General features: G+C 39.5%; 3 protein-coding genes across 7 annotated transcripts in view; 2 read left to right on the top strand and 1 right to left on the bottom strand.

Annotated features, from left to right (window-relative positions):
* The window catches only part of SSB (small RNA binding exonuclease protection factor La), a gene marked incomplete at its 5' end in the record, with an annotated part of 21,688 nt that extends 2,829 nt beyond the window's left edge, over positions 1-18,859 (top strand). The window contains 13 exons of one of the 3 annotated variants that reach the window (XM_079310771.1): positions 10,132-10,220; positions 10,954-11,010; positions 13,256-13,330; positions 14,823-14,926; positions 15,095-15,269; positions 15,421-15,528; positions 15,616-15,716; positions 15,955-16,026; positions 16,110-16,152; positions 16,749-16,889; positions 17,247-17,430; positions 17,601-17,732; positions 18,407-18,859. In XM_079310771.1, coding sequence (XP_079166897.1) covers positions 13,265-13,330; positions 14,823-14,926; positions 15,095-15,269; positions 15,421-15,528; positions 15,616-15,716; positions 15,955-16,026; positions 16,110-16,152; positions 16,749-16,889; positions 17,247-17,430; positions 17,601-17,732; positions 18,407-18,504 — 1,224 coding nt within the window. In that variant the 3' untranslated portion in view covers positions 18,505-18,859. Of the gene's footprint in view, positions 1-10,101; positions 10,221-10,953; positions 11,011-13,255; positions 13,331-14,822; positions 14,927-15,094; positions 15,270-15,420; positions 15,529-15,615; positions 15,717-15,954; positions 16,027-16,109; positions 16,153-16,748; positions 16,890-17,246; positions 17,431-17,600; positions 17,733-18,406 lie in introns of those variants that run through there. The other 2 variants (XM_079310770.1, XM_079310769.1) reach the window with 2 other exon arrangements.
* On the top strand, positions 2,383-9,971 carry KLHL23 (kelch like family member 23). Its single transcript, XM_079310767.1, has 3 exons — positions 2,383-4,797; positions 6,243-6,395; positions 6,902-9,971. The coding sequence occupies exons 1-3, from the start codon at positions 3,585-3,587 to the stop codon at positions 7,210-7,212; spliced, it is 1,677 nt and encodes a 558-aa protein (XP_079166893.1). The 5' UTR covers positions 2,383-3,584; the 3' UTR covers positions 7,213-9,971.
* METTL5 (methyltransferase 5, N6-adenosine) lies at positions 4,284-22,458 on the bottom strand. Of its 3 annotated transcripts, XR_013774862.1 has the most exons (8): positions 22,346-22,458; positions 21,614-21,728; positions 21,040-21,221; positions 20,596-20,678; positions 20,274-20,325; positions 19,700-19,825; positions 19,539-19,588; positions 18,517-18,626 (listed from the first exon to the last, which is right to left on the bottom strand). XR_013774862.1 is itself a non-coding variant. In XM_079310779.1 (7 exons), exons 1-7 carry the CDS (start codon positions 22,443-22,445, stop codon positions 4,299-4,301), a joined length of 588 nt encoding a protein of 195 aa, XP_079166905.1. In that variant the 5' UTR covers positions 22,446-22,458; the 3' UTR covers positions 4,284-4,298. The 3 variants fall into 3 exon arrangements, 2 of the variants coding, with proteins under 2 accessions (XP_079166905.1, XP_079166904.1); XM_079310779.1 differs by lacking the exons at positions 18,517-18,626; positions 19,700-19,825 and adding an exon at positions 4,284-4,304; XM_079310778.1 differs by lacking the exon at positions 19,700-19,825.

Below are 22,458 nucleotides of genomic sequence, written 5' to 3'. Positions count from 1 at the left end.
ATGTGTTTTCATACCGAATGTTTTTATATCCCAGAATAGGTTCAAAATGCTGATCTAGTCTGCTATTAAACTGAGGTCATATTTAGCTTAAGTGCTTTAATAACTGACAGATTAGGGCAACTTTAACCTCAACCTCAGTTGCAGATGTCTGAAGTGTAGCTCAGCAGTCTGCAATTATCATATCTGTCTTCCTTTTGTTTTCTGTGCAATGTTATTCTCATTTTCTTACAGATTTTTCATGACTACATTTTTTTTCCTTCATTTCCTTAATTGAAGATTTTTGAAGACTTTTGAGTGTTTTCATGCTTCTTCTCTAGTTCTGCAGATTTACATATATTTCCCTTGTGTACTTCTTTCCTTGCCTCAATTACTTTACTGTATTGTAGAAGGTTGCTTTGAACAGTGTGTTGCCTAAGATGTCCAAAGTAATATACTTCAGTTCTCAGGAGCCTGGCTTTAGTGATGGATATTTGATAGGTGTCTGAGATGTTCCTATTTGGGATCTTAACCTATTGTTTTACACAAGGGCACAAAGACATCTGAGGACTGGTGGGTCTCAGGCTGTGGCAGGTTTAAGTTTTCTGGTTTACAGGTCGTACAAATGAATAGTAATGGCTGATGCACAGAGCAATTTCGTATGTTACTTTGGGTTTTAAGTTGTTGCCACTGTTTGTCCCCATCTGGCAACTAAGTAGAGCAGCTTGTGCACTCCAACATCCCTCTCAGTGGGGAGGAGAATTAGGGAAAAAATTAAACCCTGTGACTTGAGATGAGACCAGTTGAGACAAAATAAAATACAGTAATACTAAACTATTATAACTGCAATGAAAAGGAGAGAGAAAGGAGTGAAGTCCAGAGAAACAAGCGATGTACTCTGCTACTCTGCACTCTACTCTGTACACTGCTCACCACCTGCTGACGGATGCCCAGCCCATCCCCGAGCAGTGATCGGCCCCTCCCAGCCGACTCCCCCAGTTTCTGTGCTGAGTGTGCCCTCCCATGCTGTGGAATGTCCCCTTGGCCTGTGCGGGTCAGCTGGCCTGGCCATGCTCCCCCAGCTCCTTGTGCAGCTTCTCACTGACAGAGCATGGGAATCTGAAAAGTCCTTGACTATGAAAAGTCCTAAGCACCACTTAGCAACAACCAAAACAACAGTGTGTTGTCAATATGATTCCCATAGTAAATCCAAAACACAGCACTGAACCAGCTACTAAGAAGGAAATTAACTCTATCCCAGCCAAAACCAGGACAGTTGTGTGTTTCCTTAATTATAGATGTGCTGCTGAATGTTCCAGATTCTGTGCTGATCTCTTCTGTGTTTTCAGAACTTAGTTATGGAATAGTTTATTTTCAGTTTGTCCATGGATTTCAGTTACTGCTTACTTAAAAACAAAAAATAATATATCAATAGTTACTCAGCTTTTTCTTCCACTTACACTAACTATTGTTCTTCTAGCCTTAAGGGACCCACCTTGTAATTTGCTGTGAGATTTGAGAAATAGGGTGAGAAATTCTTCTTCATGCTTGAAAAAGGGTTCTTTCTGTGGCTTTGATAAAAGTGCTGAAGCAGGAGTTGAGAGTAGATTAAGCAGAGTACTTGAAATATTAGCAATTATGTTCTAATCACTTCAAGTAGAGGGTAGAGCTGATTACATTAGCCAGACAAGGTGCGTGTTGGAGACAGAAGAAATTTTTCAATTCCAGTAGGCAGACCATTAAGCTATTAATCAGTCCTTGTTTGGGTTTTTTTCCTTACTGAATAAAAGCAAGGACTTCTCTGAAGCACCACAACTACAATTTTTTTTCCACATTTGGTTACAATGGAGGGGAGACAAGTATCTCCAAAGAGTGAAGTTGGTTTAAACTGGTAGCCCAACCAAAAGAAAGGGAGAAGCTCCTTGAAGGGGACACATGTTCAGTACTAAATGTTGCTGACCTCCTCACTTGCTCTCTGGGAGAGACATGACTTAGGTAAAAATGTTATGGAAAAAAAATGCATAATGGAAGTCATATATGTATGGGAAACTTTCTGTATGTGTGCACTACTGATATATGAGTACTTAGCCTTAGTATTGTGTGCTAGTAGGATAGCCAAGACTTGGAAGTGCTTGTCCATAGGAAGCTGATGAAATGGAAAATTCAACCAAAACAAATCTGTTGGCATGGGAATGCATAAAGACTTCGGGCTGCACAAGGGAATTTTCTAGGGAAAGAAATGGAGTAATGTAGCTGAGGGACAGGCCTGTGTCAGACAGGTTTACACTGTCTGGGTTACACTACAAAACTCCAATTCTCTGGGCTAACAATTCATCAAGAATGGTTGAAAAAAAGGAAGGCATAAATGTGTGTAGGTGCGGGGAATTTTTAGTTTGGTGGGGGGTTTTTTGTTAGTTTGGCTTGTTTTGTTTCTGTATCATGCTACTGTGTAAAGGCCAAGGGGCCAGTTTGAATCCTGGTGCAGGGTTAGCATGGGAAGAAGGATGGCAGAGGGGTACAACCATATAACTTTCCTGTTTGGATTTCCTTAGTTCATACTTCTGCTGGGCATTGTGGCGGAAATACCATCGGTAATTATAAGAAAAATATGATGCTTTTACATCTGTGTCGAGTGGGAACTCTTAAAATTTCTCCTTTTGGGTTTTGCTGGCACTTAGCTAATAATAATATTCACCTCCTTTTGGTTGGAGAAATTATTGGCAGTTCTTTCAATCTAGGAAAAAAGCTCTGGCAGGGCAGGGAGAGCCTGACTGCTGCATCCAAAGAATCCAAACCCTGCTGCAGATGGACAGCCCAAGCTACTTGAACCCAGAGGCTGCTGTGTTTCAAATAAAGAAAATGTGTTGCTAGCAGAAAAAAAAATTAGTTCTTAAATTGTGAATCACATTTTCAGGAGTTTTAAAGGCCAATATAGCCTACTTCCTGAAAAATTTACTTATATCTGGAATCTGTGGGCATAATTGGTGATTGTCCTTTGCACCCTGCCAGTTCAGGAGTTTGGGAAGAGCTATGGCTGTTCCCCTTTTGACTCCTGCTCTCTGGTAACGAGGGAGCCCTTGGAGCTTGCTGCTCTTCCCAGTGTCGCTCCTCCAAGCGCCCTGGGAGCGCGGGGGCTTCTGCGGGAAGCGGCTTCAGGTCGCTGACAGCGGCGGCCGAGGCCCCTCGCTTTGTTGTGTGGCTGAGTGACACCGAGCTGGTGACGCTCCCAGGCATCTGCTCCTGTCCCTAATACGACCGGGCCTTCTGTCATCGCCGCGGGCAGCCTTTAACCCCTGCCCCGGGCTGGGGAGCGCCGGGGCGGCGGCGGCAGCGGTTCGGGCCGGACCTTCCCAAGGCAAGCGGTGCGCGGGGGCCGGGCTGGGCGCCGGGGCCCGCCGGCCTCGCCGAGGGGTGGGCGGGGGGGCGGCCGGGGCACCAAAATAGGAGCTGCGGCTGCGGCCCCGCTGCTCCCTCCGGCAGCGGCTCTTCCAAAGACGGTCACGGGCCGCCGCGGGCTGGGAGCCCCCGTAAGCGCCGACCGGGCGGGTCCGTAGCCGGAGGGCGGCCGGGCTGCGCGGACAAAGCGGCGGGAGCTGCGGAGCGCGGCGATGGCCGCGGCCGGGCAGGAGGAGTACGCTTACCTCTACAGGGACCCCGCGCACCCCGCCGGCTTCGTGGAGGCGTTCCGGGCGTTTTACCTGGACGGGCTGTTCACCGACATCACCCTCCAGTGCGCTTCGGGGGTCATCTTCCACTGCCACAGAGCTGCCCTGGCAGCCTGCAGCAGTTATTTTAAAGCCATGTTCACAGCCGATATGAAAGAAAAATCCAAAAATCAGATCAGCCTTCCCGGGCTCAGCCATGCAGTACTGGAAGCTCTCGTGAATTACGTATACACATCACAGATCCAGATAACAAAGAGAAATGTCCAAAGCCTACTCCAGGCTGCAGACCTGCTCCAGTTCGTATCAGTAAAGAAAGCCTGTGAGCAGTTTCTGGTAAGGCACTTAGATACTGATAACTGCATCGGGATGCACTCTTTTGCTGAGTATCATGATTGCTCGGAGCTGGAGAAAGAGTCGAGAAGGATATTGTTATGGCAGTTTGAAGAAGTGTGGAAGCAGGAAGAGTTTCTGGACATTGGCAAGGAGAAGCTCTCTTATATTCTGTCCAGGGAGAATCTCAATGTTCAGAAAGAAGAGGTAGCCATTGAAGCTATCATTAAGTGGGTTGCACACAATGTGGAAGGAAGAGTTGAAGACATCTGTGAAGTGCTGAGCTGCATCAAAGTAGAATTAGACAATGTGTATTTGAGGTCAGCTTTAAGCCTGCAAAACAAATGCCGACTCAATGACAGTAAGATAAGGTCACTCATATATAATGCCCTGAACCTCAATCTCAAAGGCCTTTCCAGAAGATCTACAGCAGCCATGTATGTAATTGGAGGATATTATTGGCATCCCTTATCAGAAGTGCATGTCTGGGATCCTTTAACCAATGCATGGGTCCAGGGAACAGAGATGCCAGATCACACCAGAGAGAGCTATGGGGTCACTAGTTTAGGACCAGACATATATGTGACAGGAGGTTACAGAACAGAGAGTATTGAAGCTCTTGACACCGTGTGGATATATAACAGCGAGAGAGATGAGTGGACAGAAGGCTGCCCCATGCTCGATGCCAGGTACTACCACTGCGCAGTTTCCTTGAGTGGCTGCATTTATGCATTGGGAGGGTACCGAAAGGGAGCTCCAGTCCAAGAAGCTGAGTTTTATGATCCTTTAATACAGAAATGGCTTCCCATTGCAAACATGATCAAAGGTAGGTAAACTTTTGTATGGTGTCTACCTCCAATGTCAATTATTCTGTATTTGCCATTTTTAAGTGTCACAGAAACATTTAGGATTTGATCCAAATTCTAGAGAAGTCCAGGGGAATCTCCTGGTAATATCAGTGGGCTTTGGTTCAGGTCTTCACTAGCCAAATGACCACAAACATCCAAATGCTATACTGGGCTATAGAACAGCAGGTAGAAAAGTAAGTGGTGGTCTCAGTTTAATTTTGCCTTCTTTCCTGACAAAACTTTCTGTTCAAATTAGAAAGAAATCAGAAAACTACCCAGGATAAGAGTCCATTCAGTACACACTCAAAGAGTAGGCTCCAATAAAGGGACTGTATTATTTTTATATAAGATTTTCCATGCAGTCATTTATAAAGGTGTCATAATTTAAAGCCTCTTGCATGGAGTTCCCTTCTATTTCTGTGTATCATCTGTTCAGGATCCTTTGTTTAATCTTTAGGGTGTGTATAATGAAAAGCACTAATACCTGTTTCTAGCAGCCAAAGTACCATTCACTTAAGAGTTGGACTTGATCTTTCTGGGTGTCTTCCAATGCAGACTATTCTATTATTATTTTGTAACAGTAACAATAATGCTACAATTATACATTTTATCATACATTTTTATAAATGAATGCAAATGGTTATAATCAGTTATAAAAATTTACTTGAGTTAATGCAACATAATATTTTTCTATGTACATGAGAATTTTTGAATGCATATGTAAAAGAAAAAAAGCAGGCTTTTACAACCTTCTCCATTGTTTGCATGTTTTTCTCAAATATTGCTACTATTTTCTTCTTATTTCCTTCAGAAGTAGAAATGCTATGCTAATCCTATGAGTTACATATTCTATGCAGTTGTTTTGCCCAGTTTTCATAAGTGTGAAACTAATTAGGTTCTCAGACCCTCCTTTGCTGTATTTAATTTTGTTTTCCTAGAGACACAGTTAAAATGGCTCCATTCTGCCTGTGTCTTTGTTTATACAACAGCTTAATTAGTAATACCATCAGAATGACTGAAAGTATCAGAAAAGAAAGCCTGAGACACTGAACAATCTAAACTCCCAATACCTTTGCTCTTGCCATCTAAGTGATTTTTAACAACTCTTAGTGAAACAGTGAAACTAATTGCCTATTCCAAAATCAGTGAGACAATATGACTTTAATTACTGCCTAAAAATCCTGTGAACTATTGTGTGCCTGTATTATATGCAATATGTATTGGTTACTGCAGTTTTATTTAGTCGTTCTTGACTTATGCTGATATCTTGATAAATCTATTTTATTCACATTCAGTTAAATACTTGCAAGCCTATAATATTAATAAAATATTAACAAATCATTTGAAATGGAGTTATGGATGAAAGAGACCATGGTTATTACGGGCAGTCTGAATGCATGTTTGACTTTCACACTGTGAACAGGAGTTGGAAATGCCACTGCCTGTGTCCTGCATGAAGTCATCTACGTCGCTGGAGGTCACTATGGGTACAGGGGCAGCTGCACCTACGATAAAATCCAGAGATACCATTCAGGTAGCAATGAGTGGAGTATAGTCACCACAAGTCCACATCCAGGTAAATAGTTTCTCTAATAAAAATAGAGCTTGATTTGACTGCTTGTACCTGGGATTCCTTAAGCCCAGTTAGGGGTTTTCAGCGTATTCCTAATTATAAAAAGAAATGCCTGTAAGGTTGCAAGGGCTGCTCCAAACTCTGAAAGTGGAAAGGAAGACCTTCTTCAAGAATCTGTTATATAGAAATCATTATATAAATACTGAATTAAGGAATGTCCACATTCTATTAAATAATATAACTTCCTGTAAATTCTAACTATTCATTGACATTTGTCAAAAAATATTTATATTAATTTAAAAGGATTTTCTTTACATTTTACATCTGATAACAGTAAGTTTTTAAAGCAATTTTCACTGAGTGCTGGTGCTGTGGTGTAGCAGAAATTCTTGAGTGTTTCCTAAGCTCGATGAGGACATTCAGCTGCCCTCAGTAGTGCCTAGTATTTGTCATGTACTTGTAGTTTATGTTATCATGCTGAGCTGTGCTGTATTCCTTTCTTTCTGAAGAATACGGATTGTGCTCAATTACGTTACAAAACAAGATCTATTTTGTGGGTGGACAGACCACGATCACTGACTGCTATGACCCAGAGCAAAATGAGTGGAAGCAGATGGCTCACATGATGGAGAGAAGGATGGAGTGTGGCACGGTGGTTATGAACGGATGCATCTATGTAACAGGAGGATATTCCTATTCAAAAGGAACATACCTGCAGAGCATTGAGAAATACGACCCTGAACTGAACAAATGGGAAGCAGTGGGCAATCTTCCCAGTGCTATGCGGTCACATGGCTGTGTCTGTGTGTATAATGTGTAAGCAGTTAATTTTCATCTTGCTGTTACAGACAACAGCAGATGCAGTATTCATAATGCTGCTGATTACCTCATGAGGGGTTGCCTAATACAATCTCTTAGTGCATGTTGTCAATAACTAGATATAATTTGTTATCATTTTAGACAACTCAGAAACATAAATGTGGTAACAAGATTTCCTATATTTTTCAGTCAAATCATTCTTTATCATGGAAGTTTTCAAATTACTCTCTTATAATGCTTAGGAACTACTGTGAAAAATCGATTTGTTTTTGTTAATCACTGGATGAAACTATGACTTGGTGCTCAGATGAGTAAAGCCAAACAAAATACAGTTCTAAGGACTGCTGGCCTTAAGATGAAATCTTTGTATTCTGAAGGTAGCTGTAGAAATTGATCATTGACACAACCTAGGTACATGCAGTTCAATATCACTTGGACAACTAGGTTATCAGAGTCAGAAATGGGCATTTACAACTCTACCTTCAAGTGCCAGAGCAAAGAAGAGATTGGTCGAGGAATGAGGGAAGAAATGTTGGTAGTAGCCCCAGACACAGACCAAAAGCATGCACTGGTTTTCCAGAAGGAGAAATAAAAAGGCATTTCGCTTTCCCTTTCTCACACTCCCTTTAACACTGCCAATGAGAAATGAAAAAAGACTGCAAGGCTTGCAATGGGATCTTTTGCTGATGCACAGGTTATTTGTAGTTTGTTTTTGGGGGGGAGGGGTTAATGTATAACCCTTTTTTAATATCAATTCAAGATGTGTGCCTGTGTGGAATGGAAGGAGGAAATGAGAGAAACTGGAAAATTAAAATCTGCCTGAGATTCAAACTTCTCTATTTTGTTTAATACCATTTGGTCTTTTCTAAAGTATGACTTCAGCAAAGGTAACAACTAAAGAAACCAGTCAAAGTATGTTGTGCACAAAGAAAAAAAAAATTGTCTAGAGGATTGATGTATTATTTCTCTCAAAACTTAAGATGAGATCTTCAAATTCTGTGTAGAAAGTGGATTTTGTAAAGTGATTTACAGACAAACAGATCACACTCTGACTGGTCTGACAGTGGTGATTTAAATAAATAAATGCTTGGAGGAGCAGAGAAAGTTCTTTAAGCACTGATCCCCAGTTTATAAAATGACAGCAGAAACAGCTGTTAGATATTGGTGTGAGAGGCAGAGGCAACACAGGGCTGCCGTAGGGAGTGGTGGGAACTTCCCACACCAGCACTGCCACCTAAAATGAAATTTTGGTTTTATTGGATTTCTCAGGTACAAAGAAATTACTTTTCCAAGTAGTAAGTTCTGAGTTTATAATATTTCTTTTGCTTCATCACAGGCATTTTCTTTTTTTTTATTATTCTTTCACATTTTTATGCTATTTCTGACTTGGATTTGACTGCTGGTAGCAGGTGGCACTCAGCTGTGACTTTGATGTGAAGTTCTGTGGTGTATATGTACAGTTCTTTTTTCATAATTCTGTATGTTGCCTCACTGTCAGAAGCTTGTGTGTATGTTCAGTGTTTTGCTTTGTTATCCATCCCATTGAGATTTATTTAAGGATCTGATGCAATTTGTTTAAAGACTCTAAACTCTCTAGAGGTGTGGAGAATTGAACTCTGAGGCCATTTGAAATGTGTGAGCCAAGCAGGTGGGCAAAAGAGATAAAGTGAATTTATTTCTCCTGGAAATCTCCACAGCTGAGAATTGCTCAAGGGCCTGTGGAGATTTAAAGGACATCACATGAACATGAAGCTGATCTTTTTATTGAATGAAACCACAATGAACTCAACTGTTTATGTAATTTTTCAGTGCAAATTATGTACTCATGAAGCTGTGTGTTTGTTGAAAAACACAAGCACAGAACAGCTGCTTGTGGTTGGCCTTGAGGTTCATTCTGGCAGGTATCCAGTCATGAGTTAGTGAAAGGATCTATGAACAAGGTGAGGACTAACAAAACCAAACCTCAGCATCCACCTGTCAACTGCTTGCTAAGTGCTTGATGTTGGTGAGAGAGTGCTGTTCCAGGGCTGGAGCACAGGCACTGGAAGCTGGACTCTGCTTTGTGCCCCGGGTGACCTGCAGGCAAGCAAATGCTGCTTTTGGGCCTCAGTGTTAAGTGCAGAGTGGAAAAAAGCCTTTAATTATCTCCTGTCAGGACAGCGTTTGTTGGTCTGGCATAAAAGTCAAATAAATTACTGCTTAGGACTTCTGTTAAATCTTAATTTCTCAGAGATTTTCAATGCATTAGAATAAATGGAGAGAAGAATAAGTTCAGAATCATGGTTAAATTTCAACTGGTGCTATTTTTCACAATAACCTCCAGTGCCCTTTTAAAAGAGATGTGTAGCACATCCCAGGAAGGTTGCAATCAGGTCTTGGGCACAGGTAGTAAAATGAACTCAGCAAGAGGAATAGGATTCTGACCTCTGGTCAGCAGCCTACGAGAGGTGGGAAGCTCAGAGCAGGGAATCTCTTAGCCATCTGTGTAATGTTTTTAAAATCAGTTGGGTGTAAACACTAAATTATTGTGCTAATGGACCTGTATTATGGTAGACACTGTTTTACTGTTTCACTGGTAAACTAGAAAATAAAGTAATGTGGAAGTCAAATCCATTGTAAGGTCAATACTCTGTTAAAATTTTCACTTGTGCGATTCCCGTGTCTGTAGCGCTATAGATGCTTACAGTCCATCTGTAGTGTTTAAGTGAATGTTTGCAATACTATTTAATAAATGTAAATATACCAGCACTGTACAAATCCAAGTTGTTAAGTTACTTTTTCTGTTCAGTGCGCAAAAGCTGTGAACAAAAAGACTGAACAGAATCCCGGCGCGCGGAGCCCTCACGAGGGGCGCGCTCCCGGCGCGGGGCCGCTCGGGGCAGCACCGTGGCCCCGCCCCCGCGCCGGAAGTGGCGCAGCCGTGAGGGGCGGGCGGGCCGCGGGGGTTGCTGGGCCGCGCGGCAGCGACTCGCGGTTTCTGGAGCGGCGGAGCGGGGCCCGAGCGCGCAGGTTGGTGTGCGGCCGCTCCCGGCGGCTCCCGGCCGCTCCCGCTGTTCGGGCGTGCCCCCTGCTCCCGGCCCTGCCGAGGAGCGCCGGGGCAGGGCTGGCGGCGCGGCGCGGCGGCCGGGCCGGGAGGGAGGGTTCCCGGAGAGGGGAGCACGTGCCGCCTTTGCCCCGGCGGGGGCGCGGAGCGGGCCCGGCCGTGCCGCCGCCGCGGTCACTTCCCGCCGGCAGCGCTTCCCGCGGAGCTCGGTGCGCGCTGCGGGGCTCGGGCCCTGCGGGGGAAGCGGAGCCGCGGCACCGCTCCCGCCCGGGGACCCGGGCCCGGCCCGAGGGCGGCGCTCCCGCTCCCGCCCGGCAGAGGAGCCCGCTGGGCGGGAGGCTGGGCCCGAGGCTGCCACAAGAGCTCTGTGCTGCCGCTGCAGGCGTGTAAAACTGTCAGCAGCAAACTGATGGTCTCCTAGCACAGTTAATGGACCGACGTTTCAATTGCTTAACAAATCCTTTGAATCAATTTTTTTCTTACATTGCACTGATTCTGAAAAAAAAAAACAAAAAAAACCCTTTTAAAGTTAACGTCTGTAAAAATGTATGGCTGTAGTTAATCCTTACCCTTAATTAAAAAGCAGGTTCAGACCGCTAGTGCAGGGGTTCCTGAAGAAGGCATAATATGAATAACAGTTCCATGCTCCTTTATCGGGAAAGCTTTCTTATTTAAAAAAAGCCTTTCACTCTATTACAGTAATGGTAGAATCAGCCTGCAACTAAACTTTGTACAGAGCTTGAAACTAAATGGCTGGTAAGAGGAAAATCTGCTTGAGAGTTCTTTTGGGATGATCTAGCTAATACAGTGTGAGATCTAATGGTTCTAGTTAAGGGGCTTGACTGTAATTTTTTATAATTTAAACCTAATGATTACTTGCTTTATTTTAACCTGTCTTTTTATGTGTTGTGTCGTACTAATACAGACTTTTGGCACATTGAAGGAACAAATCAGTGTAGTTTATTAACAAAGTCCTTAAAATGAAATCTTTTGTAGGATTTTGCATGCAGTTCTGACTGCGATTGCTGTTCATTGGAGCTTTTTATCAGTCTTCTATTGATCTGGAAGTTGTGCCAAATGAGTGAGCTAGAGTCTGAAGTGAGCATGTGCAGACAAGGCTAGAATTTCTCTTAAATTAGAAGGCTGCTTCTGTTTTTAAGTAGGTTAAAGCTCAGTGACTGAATTGAATTCCATGCATGGCAAGCTTGAATCTTTCGTTTTAGAAAACTTTTCCATGTTTAAGACTTATTCTAAAGGAGTTGTCCTAAATCTTGTGTTGGATCATACTTTTTGGTATTAACATTGAAAACACTACTAAGGAAGTAGACTTTTTTTTTCTCTCTTCTTAACAGTGAATAAGAAGCTGAGTCTTATGTGGAAATTGAGTTTTTGGTGTTGAGTATCCTGGGCTGAGGCAGCAATCAGCAACATTCTATAGGTTGCCATTAAATTGGATCAAATTTGATATAATGTGAAATAGAACACTGATTTCTCTCTCAAGTAGGGTGTTAAGATACTACCAGCACCTTATTGGTGGTGAAGTGTCAGTCTCCTGTAGTCAGGGTAGCTCATGTGGGACATCTCTGAAGTAACTGCAATTCTCAGCTTGGGTACCAGTGCCTGGGTTTTGTAAAATGCTTTTTAGATAAATGGATCACACTCGGCACAGCTGGCTAATACTTGCTGAAATCATGCTTTAAAAAGTGTTACAGTGATAGGTACAGGTGCAAGCACACCACCTTTCAAGGCTGTAAGTCCTGAAGAATTGCAAGTTCCAAGGATTGAATGCGGCCTTGAGATCAGGAAGAGGAAGAAATGGGAATACTGTAGACTGCAGTAGGCTGTAAGAGTTATTGGTGAATTAAACTACTTAAATAAGAAGATGAGGCTGCCAGCTGGGTATTCTGATTAATAACATAATTTCCTGTAACAAGGACACCTCAGGGGAGTTTTCCCTGCTATGTTGCCAGTCATCTTGATGGCAAAACCATCTTTGCCAGCAGCTGTAGATCTATGAACTGGGGTAACAACCACGAAGCTGCTTTAACTTCTGTAGCTGGATTTAACAAGTGTGTTAGTGCTCAAAGTGAGAAGAAATCTCTGCTTCATAGTTCAAAACTGAATTCAAACTAATTTCTGACAGCTTCATAAAGCTTCTCAAGGATTAATCTTTACACTCTATCCATAAGAGCGACTAGATAGAAAATGTCTGATCCCACTTAATTTTCTGGCCAGTAGCTGCTTTCTCAGTGACTGCATCTGACATACTGGGATTATACACTGCTGCCAGTTAAGTAAAGTTACTTCCAAGCTAAAATGTCTTATGTTATCAAAGATACTTGATTTACTATTCAAGCAGAACTGCAGTGAAGACACATTTGTAAAGGAGAGAATGAGACATCTTTAGGATGTGTCAGTAAATGCAGGTATTTTCATTCCATCCTCCAGTAAGTTCTGGGAACTTTCCAAAGATTACACAGGAGACAGAAACTTCAGAAACATTTCTCATTATACCTATGTAGGAATTGAACATTTTTGTTAGTGATTGTTTTGCCTAGTGATGAGAGGTTGAATTTGACTTAAAACTGAGAGCCAACAACATTGTTTTTTGTTGTTGTTCTGAACTGAGGGTATGTGCCTAGAAAAAGATAAATAACAAATAAAGCTGTGAAGTGCCAACATTTTTAAAATTTTATCTTAAATAACAAATAAGGCTGATAAATGCCATCATTTTTTAAATGTAATCGTGACTGCTGAATGCCAAATGCTGCCCTAACACCCAAAGTGAGGAGCTTTTTTCCCCTCAGTTGTTTCATAGTTTCCTCTTGGATTCTGCAGTCATGTTAATAGTTGCTTCACAGGCATAAATGTATGGCTAATGAACTTGGCTGTTACCTTATTTAGATGAGGCTGCAGTGAAATGCAATGCTATATGAATGTAAGTCTGTATAAAGTACTATTCAAAACTTAGTGCTTTTGCTCTGTATTCTCTTCAAAACAGCTGGTAAAAATGGCTGAAAATGGTAATGGAGAAAACATGTCTATCTTGGAAAGCAAAATCTGCCAGCAAATTGAGGTAAGTTCATTTTATAGTTTGGGATCTGGACTGAGGTGTTTTGGGGGCAGGGGTTGGCTAACTGGAAATTAACTTTATTGGGAGTTAGACTTGAATCTTCAGCTCTTTAAAAATGTCAAGTCTGTAACAGGTATTTAACACTTTAGGATAGTCATAATCATAGTTTAAATTGGAAGCTGTACTTGAATAGAGTTGCTTGTAAGAATACCATTTCAAACTAGAAAAGGTTTAATTTGCTAGCATTTTAGATGCTATAGCAAGTGACTCATTAAGCAATTTACTACCATGTTTGCTGGGGTTATTCTACCTGTGCAAATAGGAGGAGAATGCATTTTAATTCTATGTGCATTAATTTTTGTAGGGAAAAAATCCTGGTTGGGAATCTCTGCTGGTGAAAATACTAGCACATGCATGACTTGCTATTATAATTTATTGCTTTGTATTTTATTGCAACTAAACTTACATGCCTACTTTGAATTAACTCTTTGTCTCTCTAGAGGCTTGGAGGGTTACCCTACAACAAAAAATCTGAGCCAGTTGCTTTTAATGGCATCTAGAACAAAACCACTTTCCTGAAGGACAAAAAATGTAGCTGCACATGAATGCCCATAGCAATATGGAGCCATTATTTATATATAACAACCCAAATGTGGAGTTCCTCAACCACTGTATTTTGTTTTTTATATGTAGTTGGCAAAACTAGACTTTTGGTAATGTGAGTTTGAGATATACTAGAGGAAGAGGCAGTGTTAGAACTTACACTGACTTTTCAAGGCACAATGATATTGGTGAAAATATTCCAACTTATGGTTCCAAGTATTTGACCTTTGCTAGATGACTGCTAGTCAGGGAAAGAATCTGATTAACTTGTCTTGTGAACTGAATTGTCTTCCCATGCCAGACACAATGAAAATAAGGACATAAAATTAAAAGTTAAATATAAAATCATTATTTCTTTATCTTATGATGTTTTCTTGAATGAGACCTAGAATTTCCAGTCTATGTGTATGATTTCTTAGTGTGAAAATACAATGTTCTTGCATACATACTCCTTAAAAAAGGAGTACAACATGTTTCTGCTGGTGACAAATTTGACTTTTGACTGCAGTTTGAGCAGGATGATGAATGCTTATCATGTTAACAGAATAAGCTTTGCTCCTTTCCTAAACAAAATTGTAATCTATCTTTGCCTCATTAATTCCACTGGATGAAGAACTGTTTTGGTGTGGAGTTGGTTTGTTTGGGTTATTGTGTGGTTTGTTTCTGATGGTTTTGTTTTTACAGCTTACACATTGCAGCTAACTTTTGGCAAAATACCACATTTAAGCAGGAAGTAATAATCTCAGAATTCCCAACTGTTCAGATTAATTAATTTTGGTATCTCTTAATCTACTGCAGTAAGCTGTTAGATGAAAACAAACATTTGAGACTGAAAACTTAAGGAGACATCTCTCTTTCCTCCCCTCTCCCCTTTCCCCCTTCCTTTTTGCAGTACTATTTTGGCAATCACAATCTACCAAGAGACAAGTTTCTAAAGGAACAGATCAAACTAGACGATGGCTGGGTACCTTTAGAAGTAATGATCAAATTCAACAGGTAAAGCACAGTACAACTAATGTGGATAAAACAATAACTTTGAGCTACCTATCTGTATATCAGGTCAGGTATTCCTGATGTGCATTTACAATCCTCATTGCTTTTTTTAACATCTGGCTTCAGTTCTGCTTGTGTTTTTGTGATAACCTCTGTCTCCTTACTCAATAGGTTAAGTCGCCTTTCAAAAGATTTTCATGTTATTGTAGAAGCACTAAGAAAATCCAAGACTGGTTTAATGGAAATAAATGAAGACAAAACTAAAATCAGAAGATCTCCAAATAAACCCCTTCCTGAATTAAATGACCAGTATAAGGCTGCAATTAAAAACAGATCTGTATATGTTGTAAGTAAACTTTTCTTTACTTAGTGCTGTCCTGCATGAATTTACGTGATAGCCACCAGAGAGTAAAGCTTGAATTAACTCATACTATAGAGGTGATAATTTTTAAGAGTCACTTTGTGGCATATAATTGAAGCTTATTGCTGTCTTGCAGAAAGGCTTTCCACTAGATGCAACTCTAGATGATATCAAAGAATGGCTTGAGGATAAAGGTCCAGTTGAAAATATTCAAATGAGGCGAACATTGCAGAGAACATTTAAGGTAATGAGCATTTAGACCTGGGGCAGGGATCCCTCCTAGACAACATTCTGTTCGATTCCTCTAACAATATCTCTTTTCATTTAATAGGGCTCAATATTTGCAGTTTTTGATAGTGTTGAATCTGCTAAGAAGTTCACAGAGATACCAAATCAGAAGTACAAAGACACAGAGCTGATAGTACTTTTCAAGTAAGTCCACTTAATTGATATATGAACTAACAGTAGTCAGGAGTAGATTTACACAAGGACCTGGCTTGGCCAGAGAAGTGAGTTTTTCATGCTGTTTTACAGGCATTGATAGATATATGTACCTTTTGGAGACTTAGCATCTCAGCTTGGAAAAATAATTTCAACTGTTTCATGTCTACTCCTGTATTACAAACTAATTATAACAGAATATCTTAAAATAACTTACATTCTATTGAAGGGAGGAGTATTGTACAAAGAAGAATGAAGAAAGGAAACAAAACAAAGTAGAAGCGAAAGCGAGAGCTAAACAGTGAGTCATTGTCAATCAAAGTGGCTGTCTTGCTTGTCTGACCACGCCTGAACTGACTCATAACTAATTTAACTTTTTTGCAGGGAAAAAGAAGAAAAGCAGAAACAAGCAGCAGATGCAGAAATGGTATGAGTTTCTTAAATCATTCACATTTTATAAAGCTAACAAGAAATATTTTATTTGAAATGCTGTAATATAGAGCACTTTCTAGAAAGTCACTTCAGCTTTTCCAAATAACTTACATTGTCTGTTTTATCATGGTGTTTTAATCTTATTTTCTAAGACTAATTTTGTTTAAAGGCTCATGTCCTGAATTTGCAGTATTAGGCATGTTTGCCTGTTCAGAATGATCCTGAATGCACCATTGAGGTGATTGTTTTTCCATGGTATTTAAAGGCTCCATTAAGGATTTCATTGGTATTGTATACAATTTCAATTAATCAGCCTTCAGAAAGCAGTTTGTAAAATTTAAAGAGTGTAATTTATATGGGAAAGGAGTCCTAAGCTCCATATGACAGTAAGCAAAGAACACTCAAAAAAAGGAGGGAGAACACACTGTGCAAGACTTGGACATCAGCAGAACTAGGTTATGTAGGAAAAAACGCTTGAATTACTGTAACTTCAAATGTTTATTTATTACTATTGTGTTTAATAGGATTGAGGGGGGAATATTAATATTCAAACTCTTCAGTTATAATGTGGGGGTTTTTAATTTAATTTAGAAATCTCTGGAAGAAAAGACAGGATGTCTTTTGAAGTTTTCTGGTGATCTAGATGACCAAACATGCAGAGAAGACCTCCATGATGTATTTTCTGGTCACGGAGAAATCAAGTGGATACACTTTGTTAGAGGTGCAAAGGAGGTCAGTAATCTTAGACACTGATTTAAGATCTACGTATTGAAGTTTGAAAATGAATGATTAAATGTTTGTTCTTTTATGTTATCCAGTAACTTACTGTTTTGAGAAATTGCAGAATATTTAAAGAATTAAATGATTTCTTTCGAAAGAACAGATAATGGTTCCAGCCTTGCTAGTTAATAAGGTCAAAACAGAATGTTCATTAGCTCAGGCTGAGGGCTTTGCTTCAGTCTAGACATGTTTTACAGTCATACAAGATTAATGAATTTGCTGAGGTACTTAACAGCATATATTGTTCATCATTCTAGCTGAATGTTTTTGCAGTAAGATTAAAATGTAAATACCACTCTTCTTTTAAAGGGAATTATCCTATTTAAGGATATTGCCAAAGAAGCTCTGGAAAAAGCCAAAGCAGCACATAATGGAAACTTGCAGCTCCGGAACAAGGATGTTTCATGGGAAGTGCTAGAAGGAGATGCAGAGAAAGAAGCTCTGAAAAAAATCCTGGAAGATCAGCAGGAATTGCTGAAACAGAAAACAAAAGGTTCTCTCTCCTCTTCTTAATTTAAGTCCTTATCTCCTAGAATTGATGTATGAAATTCACTTTTAAGTAGTGAATACATACTGCTTACTGATTTCAACTGTAAAGCAGTCTCTGCAGCTGGCCAATTAAAAGACAAATGATACAAAGTTCCTGATCTTGTTTTTCCACAGGGCGCAAAATGAAAGGAAAAGGAAGAGGTGGGAAGACACCTCAGGGTGCACAAAAAGGAAAAATACAGTTTCAGGGCAAGAAAATAAAGTTTGAGAATGATGAAGAAGATGGTGAAAATGATACTAAAACAGGTATGTCATTCTGTGGACTTGATATAGCTTATTTTTTACACAAAGTAGCTCCATGTACTCATGTTTCTTGCATGTGTTTCAGATTTGGCTCTGCTTTGTAGCATTTCTGTCCTCCTGGCAGGATCTGCCTTAAGAATCTTGTACTCCATTCCTTCCACAACTGTCCAAAAAGCATGTTTAGATCATTACTAGACAGAGAAGGCTATACTTGCACAGCTGTTTAACATTATGCATTGAAAGATGGTGGCTGTCAGCAGCATTACACAACTCTACAGACTCAGTCTCTTGAGTGGTGCTTTTTTTGCCCCTTAAAGATATGAGAAGATTCAACAGTTCAGCCTGCCAGTATTTAGCTTGGAGTAGAGGAAGAGCTAAGCTATTCATTACATGCAGCACCTGCTTAACTCAAACTCAGTAAACCCTACTCCTGGTAGATTCTACTCTTTCATTTTCTTAGCTGCTCTCCTCTGTGGAGATAGGGGTGAAGCTCTTAGAATGGGGTATTTTAGAACATCTAAAAGCTTTAGTTACAGTAAGAAGCAAACCCTCTAGTGTAGTTGTGGCTGTAGATAACTGTGACTCAAGTTTACATGGTGGGAAGAGTTTGGGTTTTTTCTGAAGATTTCAGGCAAAGCTTCCATTTTCCCTAAATGACTACATATTCCATCTTGCAGAACCAGCAAGTCCCAAGAAGAGACCACTAGAGGAAACAGAAAAGGAAGAACCTGCACCAAAACAACTGAAAACAGAAAATGGAGATGGCAATCAGTAATACTCAAAAGAATTTTAAAAAAATAGTGGTTTTATTTTTCCATTTTCAATAGGTTTTAAAGACATGCCTCAGTTCAGGACTTTCTTGGCAGAAAATCTAATGAAATCCACTTCAATGTCAACCTACAATTAGAGAAAGCTTCATTTTATTGGGTTACAGCTTTCCTTTTTTGTTTAAGAAGCATGGTTACTCCTAACATAAAACCCTGGAAAACTTTTCTATTTATAGTTTTGTTTATACTGTCAGATCTTCTCAGTTTTGCTGGCATCTCATTCAAATGTAAAAGGTTTTTGACTTTGTAATCTCGTGGTTATGTTTAATAACAGCTGACAATAAATTCAGAACTTAAAACTGCTTTCTACTGAAGCCTGGTTAATACAGTATAGTGTTTCAACTGTGAATTGGTAAAGGTAAGGACAGACTTGAATAATTTTGAGTCACCAAAAGCATTGTCACCAGTTGATTAAAGCTTCTATTCTTTGCTGCTCATACCGTCTTCAACTATTGCTCAGTCTCCTCTCTGCTTCCCTTATGGTGAGGGATGGGGATACATGGCTTCCACGCCAGCATTTAGTAGCCAAGAACTTCCTGTGGGCTTAGGCTGCCATACTGTAGTGTCTTGATTGTATCTTTTAACAGTGGGATGAAGTGCATTAAGTTCCTCCTGCTGCCCCCAGGCTGGCTCTGAAATAATGCTACTGCTGTAACATCCTTGTTACTGTGGCCTTTATTCAGCACTTCATTCACTCCAAGTCTGAGCTGCAGGTACGGTTGAGCAAACAGCCATTAGGAATTGAGTCAAGGAGGCTACCCCTAGCTTGATCACATCTAATTGTAGTGCTGGCTTTAATCTCTGTATATAGCTTTGACTTGCATTATCATGATACTTTTCCCTGTTCTGCTACAAAATGTAGTAACAGCAGTGATGTAACTGAATGCTGTGCGCATTCATCCAGTACATATGGCTCAAAAACTTTATTAGGAGAATTTATTTACCTCAGTATTTTATCAGTTATGTCAGGTTTTATACTTACTGATTTCTTCTTATGGAACTTGTACGATGCTGGTAAATCAAACCTAAGTTCTGTGAACAGTATAAAGAATACATGTTAGACTAGGATGATGATCAGCCACATAAGCCCTACAGCTGTGTACTTCTGTTTCTAATGTCTGCATCTGTTATGGCCTGGCGTACCTGTTTCATCTCTGCACTAGATGATGACTAAACATTGAAGCTGTCCACATCAGACAGTTAAGTGGATGGCTGAAAATGAAGTTGTATTTCAAGCACTTGTGCAACTTTACATCTCAAGTTCTATAACTAAAAAGTATCTGGTTAGTGCTACTGAAAAACTGGGAAGATATTTAACTGTCAAAAACATTTAGGTGACTAAGGACAGGATGCTTTTTTGGTTTGTGAGAACTTTCCAGTGCTTGGCTTTTCTTTTTCAGCAACAATCCCTCTGAAGCAGGAAGAGAGCTAACTTCTGCTAGAAGACAAAATCTAGTCAAAAACCAAACCTAATTCTGCACAGAATATGTGTTCCTCAGAGCTTTATTAAGTGCCTGCTTGTATTCCAGCTGGGTAGCAAAACATTTAATTTTTTTTTTTTTAAGTCTGCTAAAAGAAGAAAAAGACCTGTGTAATTTCTGTGTTAAATAACACTTAAATTTATCTTAGGCTGTTATGACTGGCTGGTAGTATTAGAGATAATATCGTAAAACAAAAGGTTTTTGTTTCTTTTCTGTTGACAATAAATAAATATTACCTGCTAAGACTTCCATCTTCACTTCCCATTCTGCCGCTTTCTTTTCAATGTGCTACAATAGTAGACAGTGTAGAAATGAGCTAAAATTATCTGCTTTATATACATCTACACCTCTGTACTTAATAAGTCTCCTATGCTTTTGATTCTCAAGCTGAAGCATTAGATGACACAGTTATCTTGATGTATGTTAGAGACATAATTAGTGATAACCTCAAATGTACCCTCCAAAGTAGGCAGGAAATCAATGAAGCTATAGACATTTATATAGCCAACTATTTTGTTGTCTGGTTAGTTTCTTATTCTACTGAAATTAAGAACTTACCTGCCGTGTTGAAGTTTTGTGAAGGGAATATACAGCTGTTTTTGCCATTTGTAGAGCAGTTTTCAGAAAAATCATATCAATTCCTAAAAGAATGATGAAATTATTAGAATTGTTAAATGGAAGCTCATAGATCCGCTTAATTTTTTCTGGAATAACAGGTACTTGAGAAACAGCACTGAATACAGTAAGGTACAGAAAGTATTTCTAAAACATAACAGTTTTTAATAAAAATGATAGGGATACTAAATATCTAGTATTGTTTATTTCAAATCCCAGTGACTGTTATTTACAGTGTTACAGTTGTTAATCTTAAGAAGCTGATTCTAGATCAACAAAATATTAAGTAATTAGAATATCTACCTAATAAAGAAGGGAGATGTTTCATTGAAAGCATTTCCCTTGCTGTTTCATTTGTAATAATTTCTGAGTTTCATAGTTACCAACCTTTGTTATGTTTGGTACCAAATGGAGGGTTCATAATAACTGTGTCAAAAGTATCTGACATGGTATCAGATAAAGAACAGATGTCACACTGAACCATGTTGACATTTGTGAGCTCAAAATCTTCAATATTGCTATTAAATATTTCCAGTGCATCTGCATCTATGTCAAGCCCCACACAGAATCTATTAAAAAAAGGAAAGTGTCATGTATTAGTCTACTACAAACTAAAATGGCACTTAAATTCTACAGTAAGGGATCTGTGTACACAACTTGTTTTATCTAGGAAATGTAACAAGCATACATTATAAATTCAGTGCTGATAAAAATTCAAGTACTTCTGTTGCCCCTTCTCAAGTATAAATCCAAATTTTAAGTTTCATGTGTCTGTATGGTGCTTATGAGGAAAGCAAATGATTTCCAAATTCATTACAGCTCCATCACTTTCACAGTATGAATGGTTATTGATGGTCAGAACTTGATGAATAGTCTGACAATCTATCTGAAATGTTGCTATGTTTTAATCTTACTTTCTGTCTATGGCAGAAAAAAATATAATCAGAACTTAATTACTTACCCTGCTCCTAACATTGCACTTCCAATGCTGAGCATGCCACAACCACATCCTAGATCTGCAATTGTTTTGTTTTCAATATCATCAAAAGTATTATGAATTGTATAAAGCATACATGCTGGGGGAAAAAAAATCCAAATAAAAATGTAAATAATACCAAATACGTACATGACTAATCAAGAAAAGCTCTTTCTGTCTTCAGAAAACTTAATTTTGCATTAGAAAACCCCTTTAGTTAAACTGATCTTCTCACCGCCTGTAATTCTCTTTTTCATTTATATATAAAGAGTCAAAAATATTTTGATGAGTTACAAACTGTGGACTTTGGTGGAGAGATAGAGCTCTGAGTATTATTTGTGGGAAAAGTATGCCTTTACACTTTTTTGGGGAAAAACAATAGAATATAAAATGCATATAAAATATGGAAAAGAACATAATTAAGGTATAGATGAGTGTCCTTATAGACACTTTTACTGGTTTTGTGGGCCATGACATAACTCCATTTAAGCTACAGATTACGATTGCTTCCATCAAAACCCTATCTTTTAAATTAATTTATTTGGTTTTTGGATTGGACATAACCAGAATAATACTATACATGTTCCTGTTGGATATACTTTTTTAATTACTTTTGGTAATTCGCCTTCAAAGGAGACAATGCAGTAGAAAAAACTTTTTGAATTAAAAGTGCTGATGAACTAGTAAAAGAGGAAACAGTGGTGTCGTCGCCTCTACCTGCAATATGAGGTCTCGTTGCATACTGTTCAAGGAGGAGCTTTGGACTTTCAAAAATATCAACTTGTTGAAGACAGCTTTCCAGTTCTTTAAGCTTCATGTTTGTGGTTTAA

The sequence above is a fragment of the Erithacus rubecula genome, assembly GCF_903797595.1.
Source record: "Erithacus rubecula genome assembly, chromosome: 8".
Classification (NCBI taxonomy): Eukaryota; Metazoa; Chordata; class Aves; order Passeriformes; family Muscicapidae; genus Erithacus; species Erithacus rubecula.
The sequence above is the reverse complement of the archived record's forward strand: the minus strand, read 5'-3'. Positions and strand labels throughout refer to the sequence as shown.

Coding starts and splice junctions, on each gene's coding strand:
- KLHL23 (XM_079310767.1), top strand. CDS start 3,585: ATGGCCGCGGCCGGGCAGGAGGAGTACGCTTACCTCTACAGGGACCCC. Junction 4,798..6,242: donor CATTGCAAACATGATCAAAG/GTAGGTAAACTT, acceptor CACTGTGAACAG/GAGTTGGAAATGCCACTGCC. Junction 6,396..6,901: donor CACCACAAGTCCACATCCAG/GTAAATAGTTTC, acceptor TTCTTTCTGAAG/AATACGGATTGTGCTCAATT.
- METTL5 (XM_079310778.1), bottom strand. CDS start 22,445: ATGAAGCTTAAAGAACTGGAAAGCTGTCTTCAACAAGTTGATATTTTT. Junction 21,729..22,345: donor AACGAGACCTCATATTGCAG/GTAGAGGCGACG, acceptor TTTTTCCCCCAG/CATGTATGCTTTATACAATT. Junction 18,627..19,538: donor AGTTCCATAAGAAGAAATCA/GTAAGTATAAAA, acceptor CTCTAATTGTAG/GTTGACATTGAAGTGGATTT.